Genomic DNA, 21940 nt, shown 5'->3' on the forward strand with positions numbered 1-21940 from the left:
AAAGTCACATTAATATTTCCCATAGTTTTATTAATATAACTGTATTAGCATTTTATTAATATTGTAGTGCAAGTTCTGTTTGTTAATGTTTCAGTATACTGTAACATGGATGGATATATGCATATGCCTCTGTAAACCTACAAAGAATATCAGTAGATATCAGAACTTTTAACTCACTAAAAGTAAGAATTAGATCATCTCCAGAAATTCTGTAGATTACAGTATAAATTTGGCGATACTGTGCTAAGTACATATTTCTATATAAAACCATGTTGTTTACATGTTTAATGAAATATTCTCTATTATCACAGACCTCTATGATTAATAATGAAATAACAAAAAACACAAATACATTTTAAAAATTGATGGATGTAAATATGTCCTTTACTTTGTATGTTGGTGACAAACACTCTCAGAAAGAGTCGTTCTCCATGTTTCTGCATGTCAGAGAGGGTTTTGTTCAGCTGGCTCTGAAGTCTCAATTTGATCTCATTTAACTGAAGAGAAGTGTTTGCATTTCCATCCTGAACCTGCAAGAAACACAAAAATTTTCAACACATGAAACAATAAAGAGATGCAGAATTATCTGCATTAGGAATTTTGGATGGATTATCTATTTGCTCACCGAACCAGTCAGCTCTAGTCTCTTAATAAAGGTCATTTCCTGGCCACCAGAGCCATCTTTTTTTACAACTCCAAACTGGCAGTGATAAGCCCCTTTAACCTTTTCACCATATGTGTACCTAAAGAAAATAACTGTTAACTGGAAAGCCTGAAAAAAACACTTGAGACAATCCTAGGACTAGCTTATTTGCAGTATTCGCCAAACAGTCTGGCCCAAGCAGTAAGCATAATACATAGCTGAATTTAAATTTGTTAAATTATTTATTATGAGAATGTTATGTTTAATCTATATGAAATAATTATGGAAGATCAGAGGCCCAATCCCATCAGCTGTTTGTTTTTTCTCTGTATGAGTGTTTGAAAAGGGGGTCTCATTCGACTGTTGGCATTTATTAAAAGTAAACATATCCTAATGCTTATAAGGACACTGCTAATATGTTAGCAAAACAACCACAATGCCACAGGCCCAGGTTTGCATTTTGTTTTATTAAAATTTATAAAGATTAATAAGTAGCAGAGATATTTTATTAGGAAGATTATCAGCACTTACATTGCTGAGATGGTGAACTGAAGCTCTTCATCATTCAACAAAATATATCTTTGACCCATTGCGATGTTCACGTCAAAGCTTGGTAAAACTAGAGTTTGTAACAGTAAACAGGTTCTCAGAGTAAACAGTAACTTTCTGTGAATTTTAAGAAAGATGCAAACTGTATGAATCAGTTTGAATTAACTTACCAAATTTCTGGACATTGAACTCTCTGAAGGCAGCATTTGCTTCATCGCCATTATAGTGAGCTGTAATGTTCCACGTTCCCATTCTTTACAAACAAAACATACAGTAAGCGTTGAAGTTTCTAGAGATTTTCACTTTCATTGGAATTTTGTTGTCACATACTCAGAGACATCAGGGATGGGGAATGAATCTTGAAGGATTCCTCCCCTTGCAATCTTCATGATTTTCAGTATTCTGTTTCCAGCAGCATTCTGTCACAGAATGACCAAAACACAAAATACAAGAAAGCAGGAAAATCTTTCAAAGAAAATATATAAATGAATAAATGTAACTCACAATTACTGATATCTGGATGGGTTCTTCACAAGGCCTCATTGTATGGTCAAGAGCGAAGATCCTGTACTTCACTAAAAGAACAGCAAGAACAAAATGAACATAAAATGGCTTAAAAAGTATTCACTGTTAGGTACAGGCTGTAGAATTTCTCTTTTTTTTTCCACTTTGTTTTTACCTCTCTGTGTTGGGTTGTAAATTGGCTGATCTGTCTGAATGAAGATGTAGCCTCTGTGCTGTGAAACCAGAACCCTTGTACTCTTCCTGTTTAAGGCAATTGCGAAAGACTGGCTCTCTGCCACTAGCATAACGTAAGAAGGGATTTGAGGCAATCTGGACAACATTTCCATGTTTAACTGTAAAGATGAAAATGATAAAGTTAGGGTAACTGGGGCAGTGACATCTCAGTTCTGTCTTTATTATTTGCTTTTTGTTTGTGTGGTGAAGTTTGCATACCTTGAGCTTAACTATTTTGTTCTTCTCTTCTTCAGTACACATAACAGTTTTCTTCTCAGACAAAGCAGTATTCAAAGTCTCATGTTCCAGGTACAGAGTAACAGGTTTGTTAAGGTGACGTCCTCCCATCTGGACAAACACTCTCTCATTAACACCCACATGAAACACATTCGGAGCTGAGATGATGAATCTGCACACAAAAATGGAAAATAGTGCTCACTGTATCCTCCATTAATCCACTACTGATTTGAAGTGGTGCATGTTCCACCTATAACATTACGTCAAGTTGAGTCTTGGGCAGCTTTTATAAGAATGATAATATATTCAGTTTATTTAGAATGTTATAAAGTCAGAAATCACAAATGAGCAGATATCACATTAAACCAGTGGATCTCAAATTTTCTTTCATGCCCCACTTCGGTAGACGAAGGGGGAGGGAGTGGCAGCACTTTGGCTCTATGTACATAGAAGACGGCGACAGTGGCGTTTTGCTAGTGCTAACGTACCTGCTAACATTTCCTTGTTGTGAGAATTAATCCAATTTTAAACTTTTTGTTCTGCATGACTGTTCTCCCAGGTTGCTCGTACCCCACCTGTCACGAGCCTGCGTCCCACCAGTAGGGCACACCCCACAGTTTGAGAAACATTGCAGTGCATTTAGTTCTTATCAGATTTACCTGTTTCCCGTTGAACACTCCACGGTCCAAATCAGGAGCAGTATCAAAAACATGTGGCAGTTCATCGTGCACCTTTGCTTTCTTTACCTGCTCTGACACAGGCTTTAGATTAGCAGAGGTTTTGTAAGTCACCCACCCCTGTATTTCTCAATCTTTGGATCTTATAAATGGCCCTCCCTCTGTTTTTTTTTTTTTTTTCTCCAGCTGAAAAACCTTTTTTTTTTTTTTAAATAAATAAATAACGACTCAAAATACTTGCATTAATATTCTTCATTAACTCATAAATGTTAGAGAGTATGCTCCTTAAGATAGCCAATGAGATGATGTGAAGAATGACACAACACAGGAAATATAAATATAATATATGCTTAATGTTATCATTTATTATAATTGCTGTCTGTTAAAAAACTCAGTGATATCAGGCATACACCAAGGTGAGTAGCTGATCCACAGACTCAGAGTAAACTATGCATCCATTTGCAAATACTAAATTGCTGAACACCTTACTGTAATTTTAGCAGTAGTTTAATATAATAAGTTATAAGTTTTCTTAGTATATGAGAAAATTTGCATTGTGGATTTCAATACCTCCATGAAGTCAGTAAATACCAGAATCCACAGCTTGAAATTTACTGCTGAATTTTTATAATAGCTTTTGCATCCAAAATGAGAGTCTTGTCACTTCTCAATTACTACGGACCATTACACGAGTGCATCACATCTTTTCCCTGAATATCCATTGGTCAATGAGCCTCCCATCAGTTCAATGTTAATGTCCCATTGGGTGCAGTCACATTGGACTACTCCCTCACCTCCTTTTCTCACCCTTGTGTGCTGTCCAGCTGGTAGCCCGGAAAGTGTTTAGGTTGGTTTTCAGTTGTGTAAGCAACTTCTCATCGGTCAGTTTGAGCCAGAGTTCCCTCATATCGCTCAAATTAATCGTTCTTCTTAGTTACAGAAAGAGAGAGTACGCAGCACGGTGGTGCAGTGGTTAGCACTGCTGTCTCACAGTTAGAATAACATCTGAAAGGTCTGGGTTCAATTCCACCTTGGCCCAGGCCTCTCCCTCTCTCTGTGTGGAGTTTGCATGTTCTCCTCGTGCTTGCATGGGTTTCCTCCCACATCCCAAAGACATGCACTTACTGGGGTTAGGTTAATTGGCTACGCTAAATTGCCCATAGGTGTGGATGAGAGCGTGAGTGTGAAAGGTTGTTTGTCTCTCTGTGTTGGTCCTGTGACAGGCTGGCGACCTGTTCAGGGTGTACCCTGCCTCTTGCCCTATGACAGCTAGGATAGGCTCCAGCCCCCCCATGACCCTGAACAGGATGAGCGGAAGTGAATGGATGGATGGAAGTCAGAGAGTATGTCTAATTTCTTTTTTATAGTTACTAAAGCTGCTTAATAAACACATACTGCACATAATCCTTATTTGTGTGTTCATTAATGAATTGATTAATCACATTTTTTTTAAAAATGCCAAATTTATGATCTGATCTTGCAAAGTTGGTAGCACTGTTAATAATGACAAAGACAGAGAGATGATGTCTGAAACAGTTTAATAAAAGATGAAATGAGAGCAGTTCATTCACATTTCTTGCCTAAGTACAGCAATGCACATCATAATATTCAACATTGTTATGGCAAATAGATAATTTTAAACTTTAAATACACAAATATTATACAGTAAGTGAATGTATAAGAAGTTTACATTTTTAATAAACAATTCAAATTTATTATTGATGCAGTATTGTATTTGCTTACATTCACATTGAAATGAACTAAAGTGATTTTGAATTGAGAAAACTTTTTTTTTAAATTAAAGTCAAAACACTTCTCACGGCTCATCACTTATTTTCATTTTGTCACACTATTTATGTCGTGATTTCAAGATATGGACTGTAACCCAGGACAGGCCTTTGCTGCCTTGGAGAGCAGTCATCATGAAGTCAAGTCTTAACACACAGTTTCATAACGTTCAGTTAATTCCTCTGTTGATCTCTGTATTATTGCAGGGGAGGGGAGTGAATGAGAGTTGGGAGCATGATGTCCATCCACAACTCCTGGATTAGAGGAGAAATACAAGAATTGCGTTTGGACAATCAACACCAGACTCACAGTCAAATTTGTGTTGAGCAGCAGCAGCAGCAGCAGCAGCCTTTAGGCCTATGATTCAGCCCTGCGGTGGATGGAACAAGTGCAGAAACTTCTATGATATTAACATATAAACCAAGAGTAGCAGTTTTATAAAAAGATTATACATGTGCTGTACTAGCAAATGTTTTTTTTTAATTATCCATATTGTCTTTCAAACAATTCCAGTTATTTTTTTTCTATGATTCAGAATAATTAGTGAATTAATGCATATACACAATTGAAAAAGTAAATTATTCCAATACTTACATCATGCACCATCAACAATGTAGTAACTGTAGTCCCAGAGATGCTGCTATGAATTGTCTGTTCCTCTGTACATGAAAGATTAAGTTGCTCTTTATTACTTTCTGACTTTTTAAAAAAATAAATATTGCTAAGCCCACTCTCCTCTGCATCCATCCTCTACTGCTTCTTGTTCGTTTTGCCTGTCCTTGTCCCCCTCTCTGTCTCTTCCCTTCTATCCATCTCATTTCATGCAGGAGTGGGGTTACCTAAGAGACTGGGCCTCAATGGAGAAAATCTCCTTTTCTACAATTAACTGTGAAAGTGACAGAAGGGAGGGATCTGCAGAGGGCTGCACACTCAGAGAAGGAATGGAGAGAGTGGAAAGACAGGAGTGTCAAAGGCAGGTACTGAGACGTGAAGTTAAAAAATTGTTTATTTTTTCTAGTATGAATATCAAAAAATATGGCCAAAAATGAAGTGTGTTTGCTGACTATATCTATGGGTGAATTTTTTCGTAAATCTTGCACTGTGTTGCTGAGATTGTATCGTTTAGTTGCCTTGTTTTGTTGCTATTTTATATTCAATTAACATAATATACATGTTTTTTAGACTAAATTACCTATTGTATACATTATTATAAAAGGAGGGATTAATAGATATATTTTTTGCTCTGTATTCTACACACTCTGATTAACATGTAAGTTTTTGGTTTTGTCACATCTCCTACTTGATTTGGGATTAGGCCAAATTAGGTTGCAATACACTGACCACAGTGGAAATGAATGATGTCTCACCATAATCTCTTAAAATTCAGAGGGAGTGACCACTCCTTTAGCATGGAGAGATGTGCACAAAAGGGTGTGGCGTGGGAATGTTGCCAGAGGTCAGGAGTGAGGGCAAAAGGTCAGGGGTCACAGCCAGCTGGACAGCACACAAGAGGAGATGAGGGTGAGAAAAGGAGGTGAGGGAGTAGTCCACAGACTGCCCGACTGACTGCACCCAATGGGACATTAACATTGAACTGATGGGAGGCTCATTGACCAATGGATATTCAGGGAAAAGATGTGATGCACTCGTGTAATGGTCCGTAGTAATTGAGAAGTGACAAGACTCTCATTTTGGATGCAAAAGCTATTATAAAAATTCAGCAGTAAATTTCAAGCTGTGGATTCTGGTATTTACTGACTTCATGGAGGTATTGAAATCCACAATGCAAATTTTCTCATATACTAAGAAAACTTATAACTTATTATATTAAACTACTGCTAAAATTACAGTAAGGTGTTCAGCAATTTAGTATTTGCAAATGGATGCATAGTTTACTCTGAGTCTGTGGATCAGCTACTCACCTTGGTGTATGCCTGATATCACTGAGCTTTTTAACAGACAGCACTTATAATAAATGATAACATTAAGCATATATTATATTTATATTTCCTGTGTTGTGTCATTCTTCACATCATCTCATTGGCTATCTTAAGGAGCATACTCTCTAACATTTATGAGTTAATGAAGAATATTAATGCAAGTATTTTGAGTCGTTATTTATTTATTTAAAAAAAAATAAGGACAGTTGTATCAAGCATAATAAAAAGTAAACATACACAAATGATAACATTCTGAAACAACCTCTCTGAAAGCAGCTAAAACAGTCAGACCTCAACAGTGATTCTACAATTGATATCATTTATATACAGTTTTCCATATCAAATAAGGCTTCCTGCTCTCACAATTTATCGATTGCTCAAGGGTACCAGCAGGAGGGCGAATGTCTGTAACACAGGTCTTCTGAGTGGCTAGTGAAGGTCAGGTCAGTGAGTGCAGCAGGCAGTCTGGATCGGGGCCATACTGGCTCTGTCCAGAAAAGACAAACGTGGGGCCCCAACCAAGGGGGTCAGCATGTAAATAGTACACCCCCACCCCACTGAAAGACACATAGAAGATCAATTTTCCCACATTTCTCCCGCTGCCCATGACTGTGAATGTGCACTCCTACACGCCACAAAATGTTTTCATATTTAATGAAATTCAGTCTGAACAATAGAGGAGGCAGCTGTATTTCAACAGAGGTATGAGGTCATAAATTAGCATTAAAACAATCAGGATCAGTCACTCAAAGTTCTCTGGCTTGATGTTATAATTGCCGAAAACATGTCATAAATGTTAAACCAAGAAGTGCACATATAAATATAGGACAAATATATATATATATATTTTTTTCATATAGCATGATGAAAGCTTCAACATCTTAGTGATTTGAAGTGGCGCTAGCCCTCATTCATTCAGCTCATGTGCTGCAGATAAAATTCACTTTCTCAGTCTGGGGCATCCTACCCACTGCTGCCTCTCAGTGGCCTCACTCGCACTGCTAACAGCACAGTCACAATCCACGTCAGGCTCTGGTAACCAGTTCTGGTAATAGCTAAAGGTTCACCTAGTCCAGAACCAAAAATTTAATTGACAGGTGTAGTGTAAACTCAGCCAAATATCAGATGACGTGCCATTCCTTGCTTTTTCAGGAACCTTGTCCTGTATGTGTTTGGTGATAATGTCCACAAGATCAAAATTGGTGCATCCTGCAATAACTCAGAGCTTCATTCCATGTCACGTTTTCCTGAATTAGTATCATGTTTTCTTCTGGAAGACAATATAAAAAGAATTACTTAAAGTTCACAACTTATAATACAAAACAAACACAAAGACACATGATATTTTAAACATACCTGGAGATCTTGACTGATTGTGTCGGGCATTACAGCTGAGGATTGTGTAGTGTTCTGGGCTGAAGTTCCTATCTGTGCTTTTAATGTAGAGACACCACCAGTACTCGCAGGAGGTGGCTGTGTCATGGATGACATTTTTGTAGTTGCACTGCTGAGGTCAGTGCTTGAGGTTGATGACAGAAACTCTGTGGTATTTGATGCAGTTGTTCCTACTGTGGTGGAAATGTTAGTGGTGTTTGACTGGTTGGTAGCAGCACCTGCAGTAAAATTAATTGGAGCTGGAGATGTCAGACTGGTAGGCAACTGCAGCGTTGGGCACTGGAAATGATTTCCTTGCTATAAGAGTCAGTATGAATGATTGTTGTGTGTTGATTAATAGTAAAAAAGGATGAACGACAAGTTTGCTGACATAGAAAGCACATAGTTTATAGGTGAAGAAAACAAACATACCCTCACGGCTAACAAAATTGAGTTTGTCATGGGTTTGTCAGTGCTGTCATTCCCTGTAGTTCCAAACATTTAAAATACAAATTACAAACATCTCCAATTCCAGTCCTATCCAAACACTACCATTCATATTTGTAACTAGAGTGGTCAAATTATCCACATCTGCTGAGTTGTAAATCGTTGCTAAATCAGTGTACATTGTTCTGCAATACATCTTTGCTTGTTTGGAGTTCTTTGTGAAAGTAATAATGGAAAAGTCTGAGGATCCCAGTGTGAAGGCGCAAAAAACTGTGGAATTAAAGGCAATATATTTAGTTTGAGGCAACAACAATTAAACAGCTACAATATTTAAACTGTTTAATCAAACTGTATATATCTAAATCTATATAAACTGCATGTGTGTAATAAAAATGCCTAGTACAAACCGGACAAAAAAGTCAGATACACAGTAGAAGTCCTTTTCATCATGATTATGTCTGCTGTTTTCTGTCGACACACTGCAAAGCAACAAGCCAAAAGATACTAAACATATACTATTGCTTAACATATTGCTCCATTGTGATCAGCTGCTGCTCCTGTAAGGCATTAGCAGCTTCAGGAAGCACAGAGTTGCAGTAAGAATGCCACCTGGCTTGTTAAGAACCACTTTCTCATGAGCTGACAAAGAACAAAGCAGTTTTTCATGTTTCTTTTTCTCTAGTACATTCTACTACACTGATTTCTTGTTTGTTGATTTAACAATGAAAATTACAACCTTTGACCTCTGATAATCCATTACCAGGTGGCAATAAAGCTAATTATTTTTCTCATAAACTGCCCTGCAAATGGGGAAAAACACTGTAAACTGAACCTCTGTTTGTGAGGGTTTAGGAAGACGTGCAACTAATTCACAAGCACAAAAGTACAAGTCATTCTCCAGCCCAGGAGAAAAACACTGAACAAAGATGGTCCTCAGAAAAACAGAACACTGTGTTCAATATTTTGAATAGTGGAAAATATTACTGCACAAATAAATCACTGGTGCAAGAACAAGTTGTGCAATACTGTATATGCCCCTTCCTTCTGTCAAAGGGAAAACATTCCAGCTCTTCTTGTAGGTGTGGCTGTTTGAAACAGCTTGCTCAGATTTTCAAATAATACCACGCCATAATTGGGCTACTCAAAAACCACACACAGTTTCTGGTTGAATTTATTTATTACTGTTTACTTACATTTTTGTTTACTACCATCATACCCACAACAATCACTTGTTTATATTTGTCTAGGTGTGAAATACCATGGATGACACACACACACACACACACACACACACACACACACACACACACACACACACACACACACACACACACACATATATGTATATAGTGTATTTTTGGAATGTGTTGAATTTGATAACATATACTAAAAAGATGGATACTGTTTAAATTCAAATATTGCATATAATTATGACAACAACCACCAACCAAATTAGCTGTGATTAAATACTAAATCAAGCTGAACCTCTGCGGCAGGGGTGTCATATGACGGTGCTGTTATGGGTGGTCCCGTGGGACATTTTGGCTCATGTGAATTGTGGCACTGAGCCATCATGGCCTGTAAACAACAACAGCTTCTGACCGAAGTGGACTGGTTCTGACTGTCGGTCGTTATCTAGATAAAGTGAAGCGATTTTCAACAATGCTTCGAAGGTGTGTCTGGTATGTAATTCCAACCTTCAAACGACCACGAGCTAGTTTGTGAACAGCCGCTTTCTTGGAGCATTACCCCGAGTCTAGCATCGAGCTAATGTTGGCTATATTAGCCGCGCATTAAGCTAACAAGCTAATCGTAGCCAGTGCTTGCTGAGCGGATTTATTTGTGGATTGTCGAGATATTACGCAACATTTTTAGATGCAAAACGTGGCGTGTTTGTTATATCCCAGTTTTTCGAAAAACAACAGAAGGTAGTATCAGTCAGACATGTGGAAACCAAAGCTCGTGTTTGCTAACGTTGCATAGCCAGGCTCTTCGAAGCCTTCCTGGATTTGCAGATAACCAGCGATCAATAATAGCAAACTTAGACGTTATTTATGTGTCGCAATGAGGAATGTTTTGTGGTTGTTAAAGAATACAGCGAACAATGCATTTGCTTTGTGACCTAGTATGGTCTAGTATATACTTAAACCTGATTCAGTGGTAGCGTTACTGCGTATCTTTAGCAACAATTTGGCACACATGAAACGCTAACAAACACAGATTAATGCAAGCAAATATTTACACACCGTAACGTAGGTTTTGAGCAGACATTACCTGCCACGAGAAATTTTTTATTTGCTGATATTTAAAAATGTATTATTCATTTTTTTATTTATTATTTATTTATATTTTTGTGTGTGTGTGTGTGTGTGTGGGGGGGGGGGGGGGGGGGGGGGGGGGGGGGGTACGGATTTTTTACTTAAATTTAGCGAAATAAAGAGACCCTTTTTACATTCGTTAAATACTTTATGCACCACAGTTAACAGATGCTTATCTGCCTTAGTGTGCTGCAGCTATTGGGCTAACACCATTTCTTAGATAATTAATCTTAAAAAATAGAAGAAGTAATCATAAAATGGTGGCACACTTTCTCAGCATTTCAAAACGGAAAGGTTTGCATAGCTTATGGTATCCTTTTGTGTCACTTTCAGATTGATATCCTTCGGACAGGACATTTTTCTCTCCAGCGGGCAGCTTACAAGCCATGTCCTCACAGCACCCTAACAGCTCAGCCTCCAACAGCCCCACCAGAATCTTAGGTTCTCCTTTTTCAGTCATCAGTCCCTCACTTAACTCTCCAGTGGTGCCACACTCTCTGGGATTTGGACCCATTAGCAGCAGTCAGGTAATTCATAGCCATTAGGGTGTATGTATTGTACTGATGTCATGGTGCACTCAGTTCTTATTTTCAAAACATATATGGGCAAACACCAGGTTCTTTAGAAGGCTACCAATTATTTTTTTTTTTCTTTTTTTTTTTTTTTTTTAAACTTGAAATCATTAATGGAGGCTAGGTTGGCAACCACCAAGACGCATCACTAGTGTATTTGCCCAGTCATTGCGGGTGTTTGCTGGCTGTTGCTAGATGAGATTGGTTGCAAAGAGGTATATGGTGCCGCACCTAAAGCTCACTAGTGATTGTTTTGGTCAGCATGAGGTTGTGGCAGGGGCCCATAGTTTGTATTGAAGATGCCCACTTGATTGCACTCACCCACGACTCACTAAGCAGTTGTAAAAGAGAGAACATCTGCCCTTCAGAGTAAACTGTGCACCTTTTGAAGTGTGTTGGTTTCACTGGTAAGGCCCAACATTTACTTTGAAGGTGAATGTTCTCCTTTTCCAGTTTTGCACCACACTTTCTCAAATTTTACTGCCACTCGATGGTTAGTTAACGAGTGTTTGCAGACAACTTGGTGTTTTCATTGCAAACTATCAAGCGACCAAAGCAACCACAAGGAGGTTTTTAGTGCAGCACCCTCTTTGTTTCTAGGTGAAATTTATTGCAGCCATCAACCTGTTTCTAGGTTGGCACCAAACTTGCCAACCATTTAGGGAATACACGTTTTTCCCTAATGATCAGAGGTTGCCAGATGACCCTAAATATCCCACTTTAATTAATGTACTCACAGAAGTAATAATGAGTCGTGTATCAGTTTTCCTTCTTGTGGACAAAAGTCATATATTTGCTTGTGTTGTGAAGGAGTAAAATATGCTATTTTTGCCTGATTTTGACAGCTTTAGCCTCCAGGTAGTCAAGCTGACAGAAATAGCTGTCTGGCCTTTGCATACAAATAATGAACAAAGTGACATTGTTTCAATTGTTTGATTTAGTTGCAACCTGTGTCCAGATCTCATCTTCAGCACCTATATCAGGGATGCACTCAGTCAGCAGCTCAGAAGATATCAAGCCTCCGTTTGGCCTGAGGCCCATGCAGGCTCACAGCCCGGGAATAATGTTGTCTCAGAAACGACTGTGTGTCATCTGCGGAGATCGCTCTTCTGGTGAGTGAACTTCATCAGAACAAGGTGAAGCGTGAAACCACAGCTGGAGAATATTTTATGCCTTAACAATTTTAGTGTTGATTATCCCCAGCTGCTAACATTTTCATGTTGTGGATTTCACTTATTACTAATTTTTAAAAAAAGTTTGCAGGTTCAGGTTCATGTCATCTACTTCCAGTCTTCTCATTGAGCTCTAACTTTAGTGTGCCCCCCCCCCCCATTATATTACAGGGAAACACTATGGAGTGTACAGCTGTGAGGGCTGCAAAGGTTTCTTTAAACGAACTGTGCGCAAAGACCTGAGTTACACCTGCAGGGATAACAAAGAATGCCTGGTCGACAAACGCCAGCGGAACCGCTGCCAGTACTGCCGCTACCAGAAGTGCCTGGCCATGGGAATGAAGAGGGAAGGTATGCAAAGAGAAGCATCGTATTAGAATATTATGTTAGAGAGCCTGTTTGGCTGTCAGAGGTTTAGGAACATGTTTTATTATGACTTACATGTAACTGTACCAAAGTGACATGTTAGAATTTTCTGCAGCCCAGGGTTACACGTATAACTTGAGTGATAAACACTGGCTGTGAATAACCTTTTGGAAAGTTATTAATTATACAGAGTAAAGACAAAGAAAACAGTTGAAGTTAATGTGGATTATTTCTAACATAGGTGAAAGTGGATGTTGGATTTAGATAAGTAGGACAGACAGGTTTATTGGGGCTGGTACAAATAACCCCTCTCCAATTCAAATCTTTCTCCATCTTTCACTAGCAATCAAACTTGTAAAGGGGATAACAGAAGATGGAAAAGTTGAAGGATGGATGAGTATGACATTCAATTCTTGAGGATACTGTATTTTAATATCACTTAGAGAATTAGATAGTTAGAAATGCAAAGTTGATGACGTGTGTGTGAGAATATTGACCTGGGAATGAACGAGAGTGATGATTGCTGTGATGTACTGCCAAGTGTAGTATGTGGTACTTGTCTAATGAGCAGTAATCCAAGGAGTTCTAATTTTGGTTGCTGTTTAAGGCACATATCAGATTCCTATAGCTGCAGCTTTCAGTGTCTGATCGCCTAGTGAGAATGGCAGATTATACCTCACATGTCAGTATTTTCAGAGACAGCGTGGCTTGTGTTGCTTATACCACTTCAAAATTACTTCTGTTTTAAGTAACTGCAGATAATATAGGAAAAACCTTTCACAACGGGTCCATTTTCACCCTCTGGGGTATAATTGGCTGTTTTTGACTACTTTTGATTTTTACCTTTTATAGTTCACCTTAAAAACTGTTTACCTTACCTTGTTTGATATAATTTTTTTCAGCACAACCTCATGTGTGATTTTACAGTTATTTTTTTTTTCATTTTGACATACTGTATTAACATATTGGACCTAAAGTCACACAAAAACATAAAATCACAGTAGAAAAAAATGTTTGTTTTTTTTACTGTGAAAACCACAAACGTGTAAAACCAAACTATTTTTACAACTTAAAATACAAATATAAGTTGTAAATTTTAAAGCCTTATGTACAGATATAGCAGACATCAAAGTTATATACAGATATTTACATTTAAATGCAGTCAGTGCCTCAGGTGTTTTTTTTTTTGTTTTTTGGGGGGTTTTTTGTGCAACTATTTACAGAACAATCAGGCGCCACAATAAGAAGCCACACAAGTTATTTGTGCCACTCCAAAAAAACAGTTCCTGTCCACCACAGACAAAGCAGCGCAATATTGCCATCACTTGTCTTTCACCACCTTTTCACCTGTTCCTCAGCAACCAAATGCCACACGTAGCCATATAATTTTCTGATTGTTGACATGGTGCATTTTTCCACCAATAGGAAAGGAGATGTGAATTCTTTTTTTTTTTTTTTCTTCGTAAGCACTTCCTGCTAGCAAAAAAATTCCGTTTTTGCAGTTTCTTCCTGCACGAAATGCTTATTGAACGTGAGGACGATATACAGCTTGGCGTACATTATTGATCATAACTCTGGTTTTACTTGGCCTATCAACACAATTTAAAAACTGGTGCATAGTTTGAAGTCCACACTTTCGATTCATGTTGAAATGGAGACTCGGCGCAGCAGCGTCCTGATGCCACGTCATCTTAAATCAGCGATGTCATTCGGACGCTCTGGCATGTCTGTCGACCCCAGAGGGTTAACAAACATTTTAAATGCTATTCTTTACCCTTCTGCGGTCCACGTGGTGCTTTGTCCTAACTGCAACTCTCTGGAGTAATGCTGCCATTCCAGATGATTTGAGTGTCTGTCTTTAACAATTTAATGTTCTGTTTGGGACTTTAAAGTATTGTGTGTAAAGAACCTCTGTACCCTAAAAACAAACTCTTGCATGGAACTTCAGCCTGACAGTACTTCACATGTTCATACAACTAAGTAGAATAAAAAATGTGTTCAAAGATGCACTGAGGAATGATTCATAATCAGTTCTGAATAAATGGCATAAAGAAAAAGCATGTGTGAAATCTTCTAAATAACATGCACTACTGTTTCAAATGGGGAAAAATTATGTTAATATAGTCCAAAACATCATTTATATATTTATTGGGTCAAAGGCCTTGTGTACTAGATTCATGTTGATGTTTAGCATCATTACTTTTGTACATGGCCCACTCTCTACTGAGCTTCCACCAGTGGACACCAGTCCAGATATTATCAATAATCAGTTTCTTGCTTGCCTGACTGATTTGACGCTATGATTCTGAACAGAAAAGCCTAGTTCATTTATAATTTTAACTTGTATGAACATCTGAGCATATGGTTGTATACATTTCAACACAAAAGCAGAAAATTCCAAAGGATTCACTTTTTCATTTTGTTTCCATTGTAAGTTGGATTCAGAGTGAACTTGTTTCATCTTAAAACATGGTGATTTTTTTTTTTTTTTTTTTTGGTAAATGGACTAGCTCTTATATAGCGCTTTTCTACTCAGTCAGAGCACTCAAAGCGCTTACACAACACGTTTTACATTTACCCATGCACTCACATTCATACAAGCACTTCCATGTTTCTACTAAGCTAAGTGCTTTTAATTAACTAACATTCACACACATTCATACTCCGACAGGACGGTCGGAGAGCAACTTGGGGTTAAGTATCTTGCCCAAGGATACATTGGCATGTAGCCTGGAGTAGCCGCTGACCTTCCGATCAGTAGGTGACCTGCTCTACTTACTGAGCTACAGCCAACAGATGGCATTACTGTGGCCTACAGTAGAACTGTGTCTTGGAGTAATTTTTTGACCAGGATTTTTCCTTCAATGTGCACATTAAACAAATGTGTAGGACTGCCTTCTTATATTTCCACAGTATTACTAAAATTAGAGACATCCTGTCTCAAGAGTTATGGTGAAAAACCAGTTCATGCATTTATTACTTCTGGGATGGACTTTTGTAATTCATTATCAGATCACTCTAAAAGCTCCTTGAAAAGCCTCCAGTTAATCCAAAGCGCTGACACGAGAGTGCTAACGGGGACTAGAAAGACCATATTTTTCCCATATTAGCTTGTCTTCATTGGCTCCCTGTTTAAATCCAGGATTAAATTCAAAATCTTTCTCCTTGCATACAGAGTTTTGAATGATCAGGCCCCACCATATCTTAAAGCTCTTGTAGTACCATATTGTTCCAATAAAGCACTTCACTCTCAGACTGGAGGCTAATTTGTTGTTCCTAGAGTTTCTAAAAGTAAAATGGGAGGGAAAGCCTTCAGGTGTCAGTCCTGTGAAACCAGCTCGCAGTTTGGATTCACCCTCTCTGCATTTAAGATTAGACTTAAAACGTTTGGTAACGCGTACAGTTAGGGCTGGATCAGGTAACCCCGATTCATCTCTTAGTTATGCTGCAATAGGCTTAGGCCACTGTGGGCTTTCCATGATGCAATGAGCGTTTCTTCTTTTCACTCTCCTTGTGTTTATACACCACTACTGCATTTAGAGGTTTCAACAAGCATAATTAAGTAATTATTAAACTTTGACACTCTCTCCCATCATGTCTTTTGTCATGTCTCCTCCTCAGTTCAGTTGAATTTTATTTTTATAGCACCAAATCACAACAAACAGTTACCTTAAGGTGCTCTTCTTTCCCCTCAACCCCAACTAGTCATGGCAGATGGCTGCTCCTCCCTGATCCTGGGTCTGCTGGAGTGTTATTCATGTTGACAGAGAGTTTTTCCTTCCCAGTCACCAAGTGCTTGCTCATAGGGGGTCATCTGATTATTTGGGTTTTCTCTCTAATATTGTAGGGTTTTTAAGCCTACAGTGTAAAGTAGCGTGATGCGACTATTGTGGTGAATTGGTGCTATATAAATAAAATGTAATTGAATTTGGGGTCCTACATTTTAGTTACAATTGACAGCTCTACATTAAAAATTATATACATCAATATTGTTCTTATTGACTTGCCTGTACAGCAGACTTTCTCAGTGCAGCAGAAAAACACTGCACAGAGGCAGAGCACTTTGCATGGTGTCAGTCTTAAACTCTTAAAAGGATCAATGTTGCTCTATCTGTGTATGTTTTGTCTGATGCAGCGGTCCAGGAGGAACGACAGAGGAACCGAGAGCGGGAGGGCGAGCTGGAATTCAGTGTTGGAGTAAATGACGAGATGCCTGTGGAGAAGATCTTGGAGGCAGAGACGGCTGTGGAGCAAAAGACTGAGCTACACTCAGATGGAGGCTGTGCAGGAAATTCTGTGAGTGGCTGGAAAGTTGCAAAGTTGGTGAAAGCTTACTAAAATTACTGGAAGCATTTATTGTCTTATTTTTCTTTCAGCCACATGATGCTGTAAGCAACATCTGTCAGACTGCTGACAAACAGCTGTTTGCCCTGGTGGAGTGGGCAAAGAGGATCCCTCATTTCTCTGAACTGCCTCTTGATGATCAGGTCATCCTTCTCCGTGCAGGTAAGAACAAACACCTGCAGACACAAGTGATCTGATCAACATTGACTTTGCAGGTTCATCAAAGGCACCTTATGAATGTTTTAGAGGTTTACAGTTTGCTGCTGAAAAAGCAACAAGGCCAAAGATGTACACTTAAGTTTGTTATTGTAATTCTTAACATAGGGTGAAATCCAGTTAAGTTGTTTTTTGGAGAATTTGAACACACGGATATATAATTAACGACAAAAAACAATGTACAGCAGATTTTAAAAGCCTGTGAGATAACATAACCACATTTTTGCCCAGTTTTACTGAAACATTATAAAAAACATGTTGTTGTAGTCACTGTTGTTAGCTCATGTTTTTATGTGTGGTGATGCCCCAGAAGGTTTTTTTTTTTTTTTTTTTGCCCAGAAGGCAATAACAACTTAAGGGACCTGCAACCTAAGGGAGCCGTGACTTTGAGACACAGAAGTCCCTGTTTTAAAAGATCGAGTCAAGTGATTTTGATGGTTTTTGCTGTGTGTAAATGTTCTTCATTTCTCAGGGTGGAATGAGCTTCTGATTGCCTCGTTCTCCCATCGTTCCATTCCTTTGAAGGATGGAGTTCTTCTTGCTTCTGAGCTACAGCGCGATAGTGCACACAGTGCAGGAGTTGGAGCCATTTTTGACAGGTACACTGATGGAGGCAAAGAATTACCAGCATACACAAGTATAAATTGCTCTTAACTGTAATGGCTTAATGTGTTTAATAATGGATTGTCTAATTTAACTTTTGTTTTGTACAGGGAAAGTGTGCAGAGTGCAGAGGTCGGTGCCATATTCGATAGGTAATTTTCCACTTGTGTAATGTTGTCGAGTGTCTTTAGGTCAGTGTTTCTCAAACTGTGGTGCGCAGGGTCATGACAGGTGGGGGCACGAATGACCTGGGAGAAAAATCATGCTGAACAAATGTTGAACGTCGGATTAATTCTGACGACAGAACAAGAAAATTATGAAAAGACTTCATCCAGTGTGATGAGCATGGGGCCTAAGTGGGTCATGATGGGAAAGGTTTGAGAATCATTGCTTTAGGTCAATAATCAGTCACAGTGGAGTTTTAGCTCTTTGTGTTTAACACTCTGAAACCTTTTTTTTTTTTTTTAGGGTTCTCACTGAGCTCGTCAATAAAATGAGAGATATGCAAATGGATAAAACAGAGCTGGGCTGCCTTCGAGCCATTGTCCTGTTTAACCCAGGTACTTGGCGGTGCAGGAAATAAGAAACCTTTAACTTTCTTTTCAAAACGGATTGTTTTTTGACTGTTCCTTAATTTTCTGCATGCTCCATGTAGATGCCAAAGGGCTCTCCAACACCAGTGAAGTGGAGCTCCTCAGAGAAAAGGTCTATGCATCATTGGAAGCTTACTGCAAACAGAAATATCCAGAGCAGCAGGGAAGGTAATGGTCCTAAGCTATGACAGATTTGGTTATAGTCCCGACTTGTACATTTATTTTATATATATATATATATATATATATATATATATATATATATATATATATCTTGTTAAGTGAGATGAGATCCTCTGTGTTCCCTGCAGGTTTGCTAAGCTCCTCCTTCGACTGCCAGCGCTGCGATCCATTGGCTTGAAGTGCTTGGAGCATCTTTTCTTCTTCAAGCTGATTGGTGACACGCCTATTGACACTTTCCTCATGGAAATGCTTGAAGCTCCCCATCAGTTGTCTTAGATGAGAAGCATGTACTGTGGTTAGATAGCTGAAGTCTGGGCAGTGGGCGTGGGACTGGAGTGGCACTTTAAGTTCTTTGAAGATTTGTCGATTTGTCTCACTGCTGTCTGCGTTACACTTCTTTTAGTGCAGCACAGATTTGCGCTTTAGACCAAACCCAAGGCTTGGCATGATCTACAAGCTGGTGCTATATGTTTAATTAACTTCATGTGTAACTATGGGTAAACACAAGTATCTTTGAAAATATAAACATTTACATATTTCCCTCACAGGAGCTATAATTTGGGTATACATTTTTGTATAAACTTTTTAGACACCTCAGATTTTAAGATTCAGTTGTTTCTCCAACTGAAGCGATCCACAAAGGAAGGCAACCTGATTTGTATGCGTTAATGGTGCACGCCCCTTTTTAAAAAAAAAAAAAAAAAAATCAGTTTAAACTTAGCTCAGATCTAGAAGTGCATTATTGTACCAAACAACAGCTCCGAGTTTACTTGTATCCATTGCACATGATGAAATCCAGCAGTGACCCTGAGACAGAAGACAAGCAAGCGGCTGAAACTGTCAGACCATACTTGTCTGTGCTGATTCAGGGTCAGCTTTATGTGTCTTGTATATATGCAGAGTGTTGTTTACTTTGCCATTTAAAAGAATAATTATGTTGAGGTTAATTGTTAGACTGCTCTGCGCATTTGCCATGTACAATTTCTAAACCATACATTTAACAAAACCCTGAGTGGTCAGGCTTTTGTCTTTTGGTGCTATTTCAGAGACGATTATTGGCGCAGATGCACACCAAACCACAAACCTATAAATATATGCAAAGCTAAAAATTCCTTTGTCAGTCTTTGTTTAAAATGTAGCAATACAAAATGTCAAACTAGGTAAGCCTGTCAGTTTTTCAGGGGTTTTACAAAGAAAATGTCCTGTGGAAAGGGAATACTCCATTTTGTAATTTATCTTCACAAATCTAAGGTACTGTGCAAAAGTAATTGTTCAGGGACAGTGTATATTGAAAAATTTGAATTATGATCAGGAGATACAAATTCTATAATTATGTACCCTTTTTATTATTTTCTGTTTTCAGCTAATATAAACAGAACGTGTCTTGGGTTGCACTGGATTTGCTGAGACAGTTTTGGCTTCTTTTTTTTTTTTTTTTTGTGCTTTTTTTGATGCTTAGTTGTATTTCCTACCTATCCTCTTTCTAGGTAGCTGTCATCATTGTGATGTCTCTGCATTTTATTACAAGCAAACAATAATCACATTTAGCTCCATAACACCTGTGGACATAACTTAATTTTAAGTCCAGATGAAGTCTGTAGTTGGCCATGTGTAAACACCAGCTGTAATGGTAAACGTGTCACTGACATCTGTATGCTTTTGAACATAAAGTGACTTGAAACATGGGTTGTGTGGACTAAAAATAAAAAGGCTTAAGTTTTTGTTTCGGATGTTTGTCTGGTCTAAAAATGATTTATTCATAGAAGAAAAGGTCATACAAATCAGTTGAAAGATGACTAAAAATAGTCAATGTGTTTTAATGAGCCTTTTTATTGTTGTAGTTACATAGTTTTTGCTGTGGTTATAGTTGCAATCGAAGCCTTGGTAGTAAAGCACTTTAGTCCAAGTTCCACAGTGATGTTATGGCACAGGCAGCAAATGTGTGATGGGCTAATGATAAAAATATGTCGAGTGCAATGAAATCAAAGGCTTCCACAGGATTCCACTGGAGTAACTGGTAAAGATGATCGCTGCGTGTTTCGCTGCATTTGTTCAGTTTACAGTCTGAAGTGAAAATCCTACAGCTCTGAGAACAAAAGTGAAACCACCTCCTGGGTCAAGCAGAAGTGATACTTTCTTTTTCTAAACCATGCATGGCTTGGTTTTCTTAAATTAGAATAACACTGCTTTTAGTCTATAATACACTATTCTACACATGGAGCAAAAAAAAAAGAAAGAAAAAGACTCATTGTCATGACATGTACATCCATTTACAGCATTCCCCTGTATTGCTTCAAATATGTCTTTTTTTTTTGCTCTTGAAACGATCTGGGAGACGCATTAAACTCCACCTCCTCCTGTAACTTCAGTTTTACTAAGTGGCATGCTACACATTGAGTCTAAGGTGCTGAAAAGTTTCCAGTCAATTCAAAACAAAATCAAGATGGAGCGCTGATTTGATTTTATGCCGATTCATCACGATGCCCTAAATGATTTTCTCAATGGCTATGTTTCCATCACAGTGAAAATGAAAAAGTTGATAGAACCCACGTCAAAGCCAAACATAATGCATGTTAGGAATTCAGTCAAGGCCATTCCAAATTGATTAATAGAACAATGAGCTCTATAATATTCAGTACAGATTTAGATGTTTAAAAAAAAAAAAAGCAAATTAAATAAATTTATGTGCATTCATATCACCAGTACTAATTATTACTAAATGTGCCCCCTGATGTTTGCATTCAATGAGAATGAAAAAATAAACCCCACGTACCCTGAAAATGACAAACCACAAATGAATTTGGCCTCGTCTCTTTTTACCTACACGTGAATGCAGTGGAACTTCGTATGCCCGTATCTTACAGTAAGGCAACAGGATACAGCTAATGTGCATAGCTAGTCCTTAAGTTGTCATAAATATGTTAAAGCTATCTTCATAAACTATCTGATCCAATACATAATATGGACCCCCCCCCCCCCCCCCCCCCCCCAAAAAAAAAAAAAAAAAAAAGCAGTTTTGCCATGACAAGTTTAAAAACACTGGTTAAAAATAAATCACAGCTCAAGAATGATCTACACTGCAATATTAACCCACACCCCTCACAGGCCGCACATCTTTAGCAACATTTTCGTTATTATATGTCCCTGAAAACGTCTTAATAAATAGCTGTCTCTGAAAGG

General features: G+C 38.3%; 2 protein-coding genes across 6 annotated transcripts in view; one reads left to right on the forward strand and one right to left on the reverse strand.

Annotated features, from left to right (window-relative positions):
- Nucleotides 1-2963, reverse strand: part of LOC115794669 (complement C4-B-like) — a 28062-nt gene extending 25099 nt beyond the window's left edge. For both annotated transcript variants that reach the window (XM_030750288.1, XM_030750287.1), the window contains exons 1-9: nt 2827-2963; nt 2150-2339; nt 1872-2049; nt 1697-1767; nt 1523-1611; nt 1363-1445; nt 1175-1262; nt 626-743; nt 389-530 (exon numbers count right to left, since the gene is read on the reverse strand). In XM_030750288.1, the coding sequence (XP_030606148.1) occupies nt 389-530; nt 626-743; nt 1175-1262; nt 1363-1445; nt 1523-1611; nt 1697-1767; nt 1872-2049; nt 2150-2339; nt 2827-2891 (1024 nt within the window). In that variant the 5' untranslated portion in view covers nt 2892-2963. The remainder of the gene's footprint in view (nt 1-388; nt 531-625; nt 744-1174; nt 1263-1362; nt 1446-1522; nt 1612-1696; nt 1768-1871; nt 2050-2149; nt 2340-2826) is intronic.
- A 6922-nt stretch (nt 2964-9885) lies between these two features.
- Nucleotides 9886-20490, forward strand: LOC115794092 (retinoic acid receptor RXR-beta-A-like). Of its 4 annotated transcripts, none has more exons than XM_030749362.1 (12): nt 9886-10066; nt 11045-11238; nt 12242-12395; nt 12627-12806; nt 13165-13218; nt 16957-17117; nt 17198-17327; nt 17854-17980; nt 18095-18136; nt 18453-18544; nt 18640-18745; nt 18889-20490. In XM_030749362.1, the coding sequence occupies exons 2-12, from the start codon at nt 11098-11100 to the stop codon at nt 19034-19036; spliced, it is 1335 nt and encodes a 444-aa protein (XP_030605222.1). In that variant the 5' UTR covers nt 9886-10066; nt 11045-11097; the 3' UTR covers nt 19037-20490. The 4 variants fall into 4 exon arrangements, with proteins under 4 accessions (XP_030605222.1, XP_030605221.1, XP_030605224.1 ...); XM_030749361.1 differs by having other exon boundaries at nt 9887-10075; XM_030749363.1 differs by lacking the exon at nt 9886-10066 and adding an exon at nt 10121-10321.
- The last annotated feature ends 1450 nt before the right edge of the window (nt 20491-21940 follow it).

This window comes from Archocentrus centrarchus, chromosome 16 (genome assembly GCF_007364275.1).
Source record: "Archocentrus centrarchus isolate MPI-CPG fArcCen1 chromosome 16, fArcCen1, whole genome shotgun sequence".
NCBI lineage: Eukaryota > Metazoa > Chordata > Actinopteri > Cichliformes > Cichlidae > Archocentrus > Archocentrus centrarchus.

Bases quoted from the DNA above. Each gene is read 5' to 3' on its own strand.
- LOC115794092 (XM_030749362.1), top strand. From the start codon at position 11,098: ATGTCCTCACAGCACCCTAACAGCTCAGCCTCCAACAGCCCCACCAGA. The intron at 11,239-12,241 runs GTAATTCATAGC...ACCTGTGTCCAG, and splicing joins GACCCATTAGCAGCAGTCAG to ATCTCATCTTCAGCACCTAT. The intron at 18,746-18,888 runs GTAATGGTCCTA...TGTTCCCTGCAG, and splicing joins TATCCAGAGCAGCAGGGAAG to GTTTGCTAAGCTCCTCCTTC.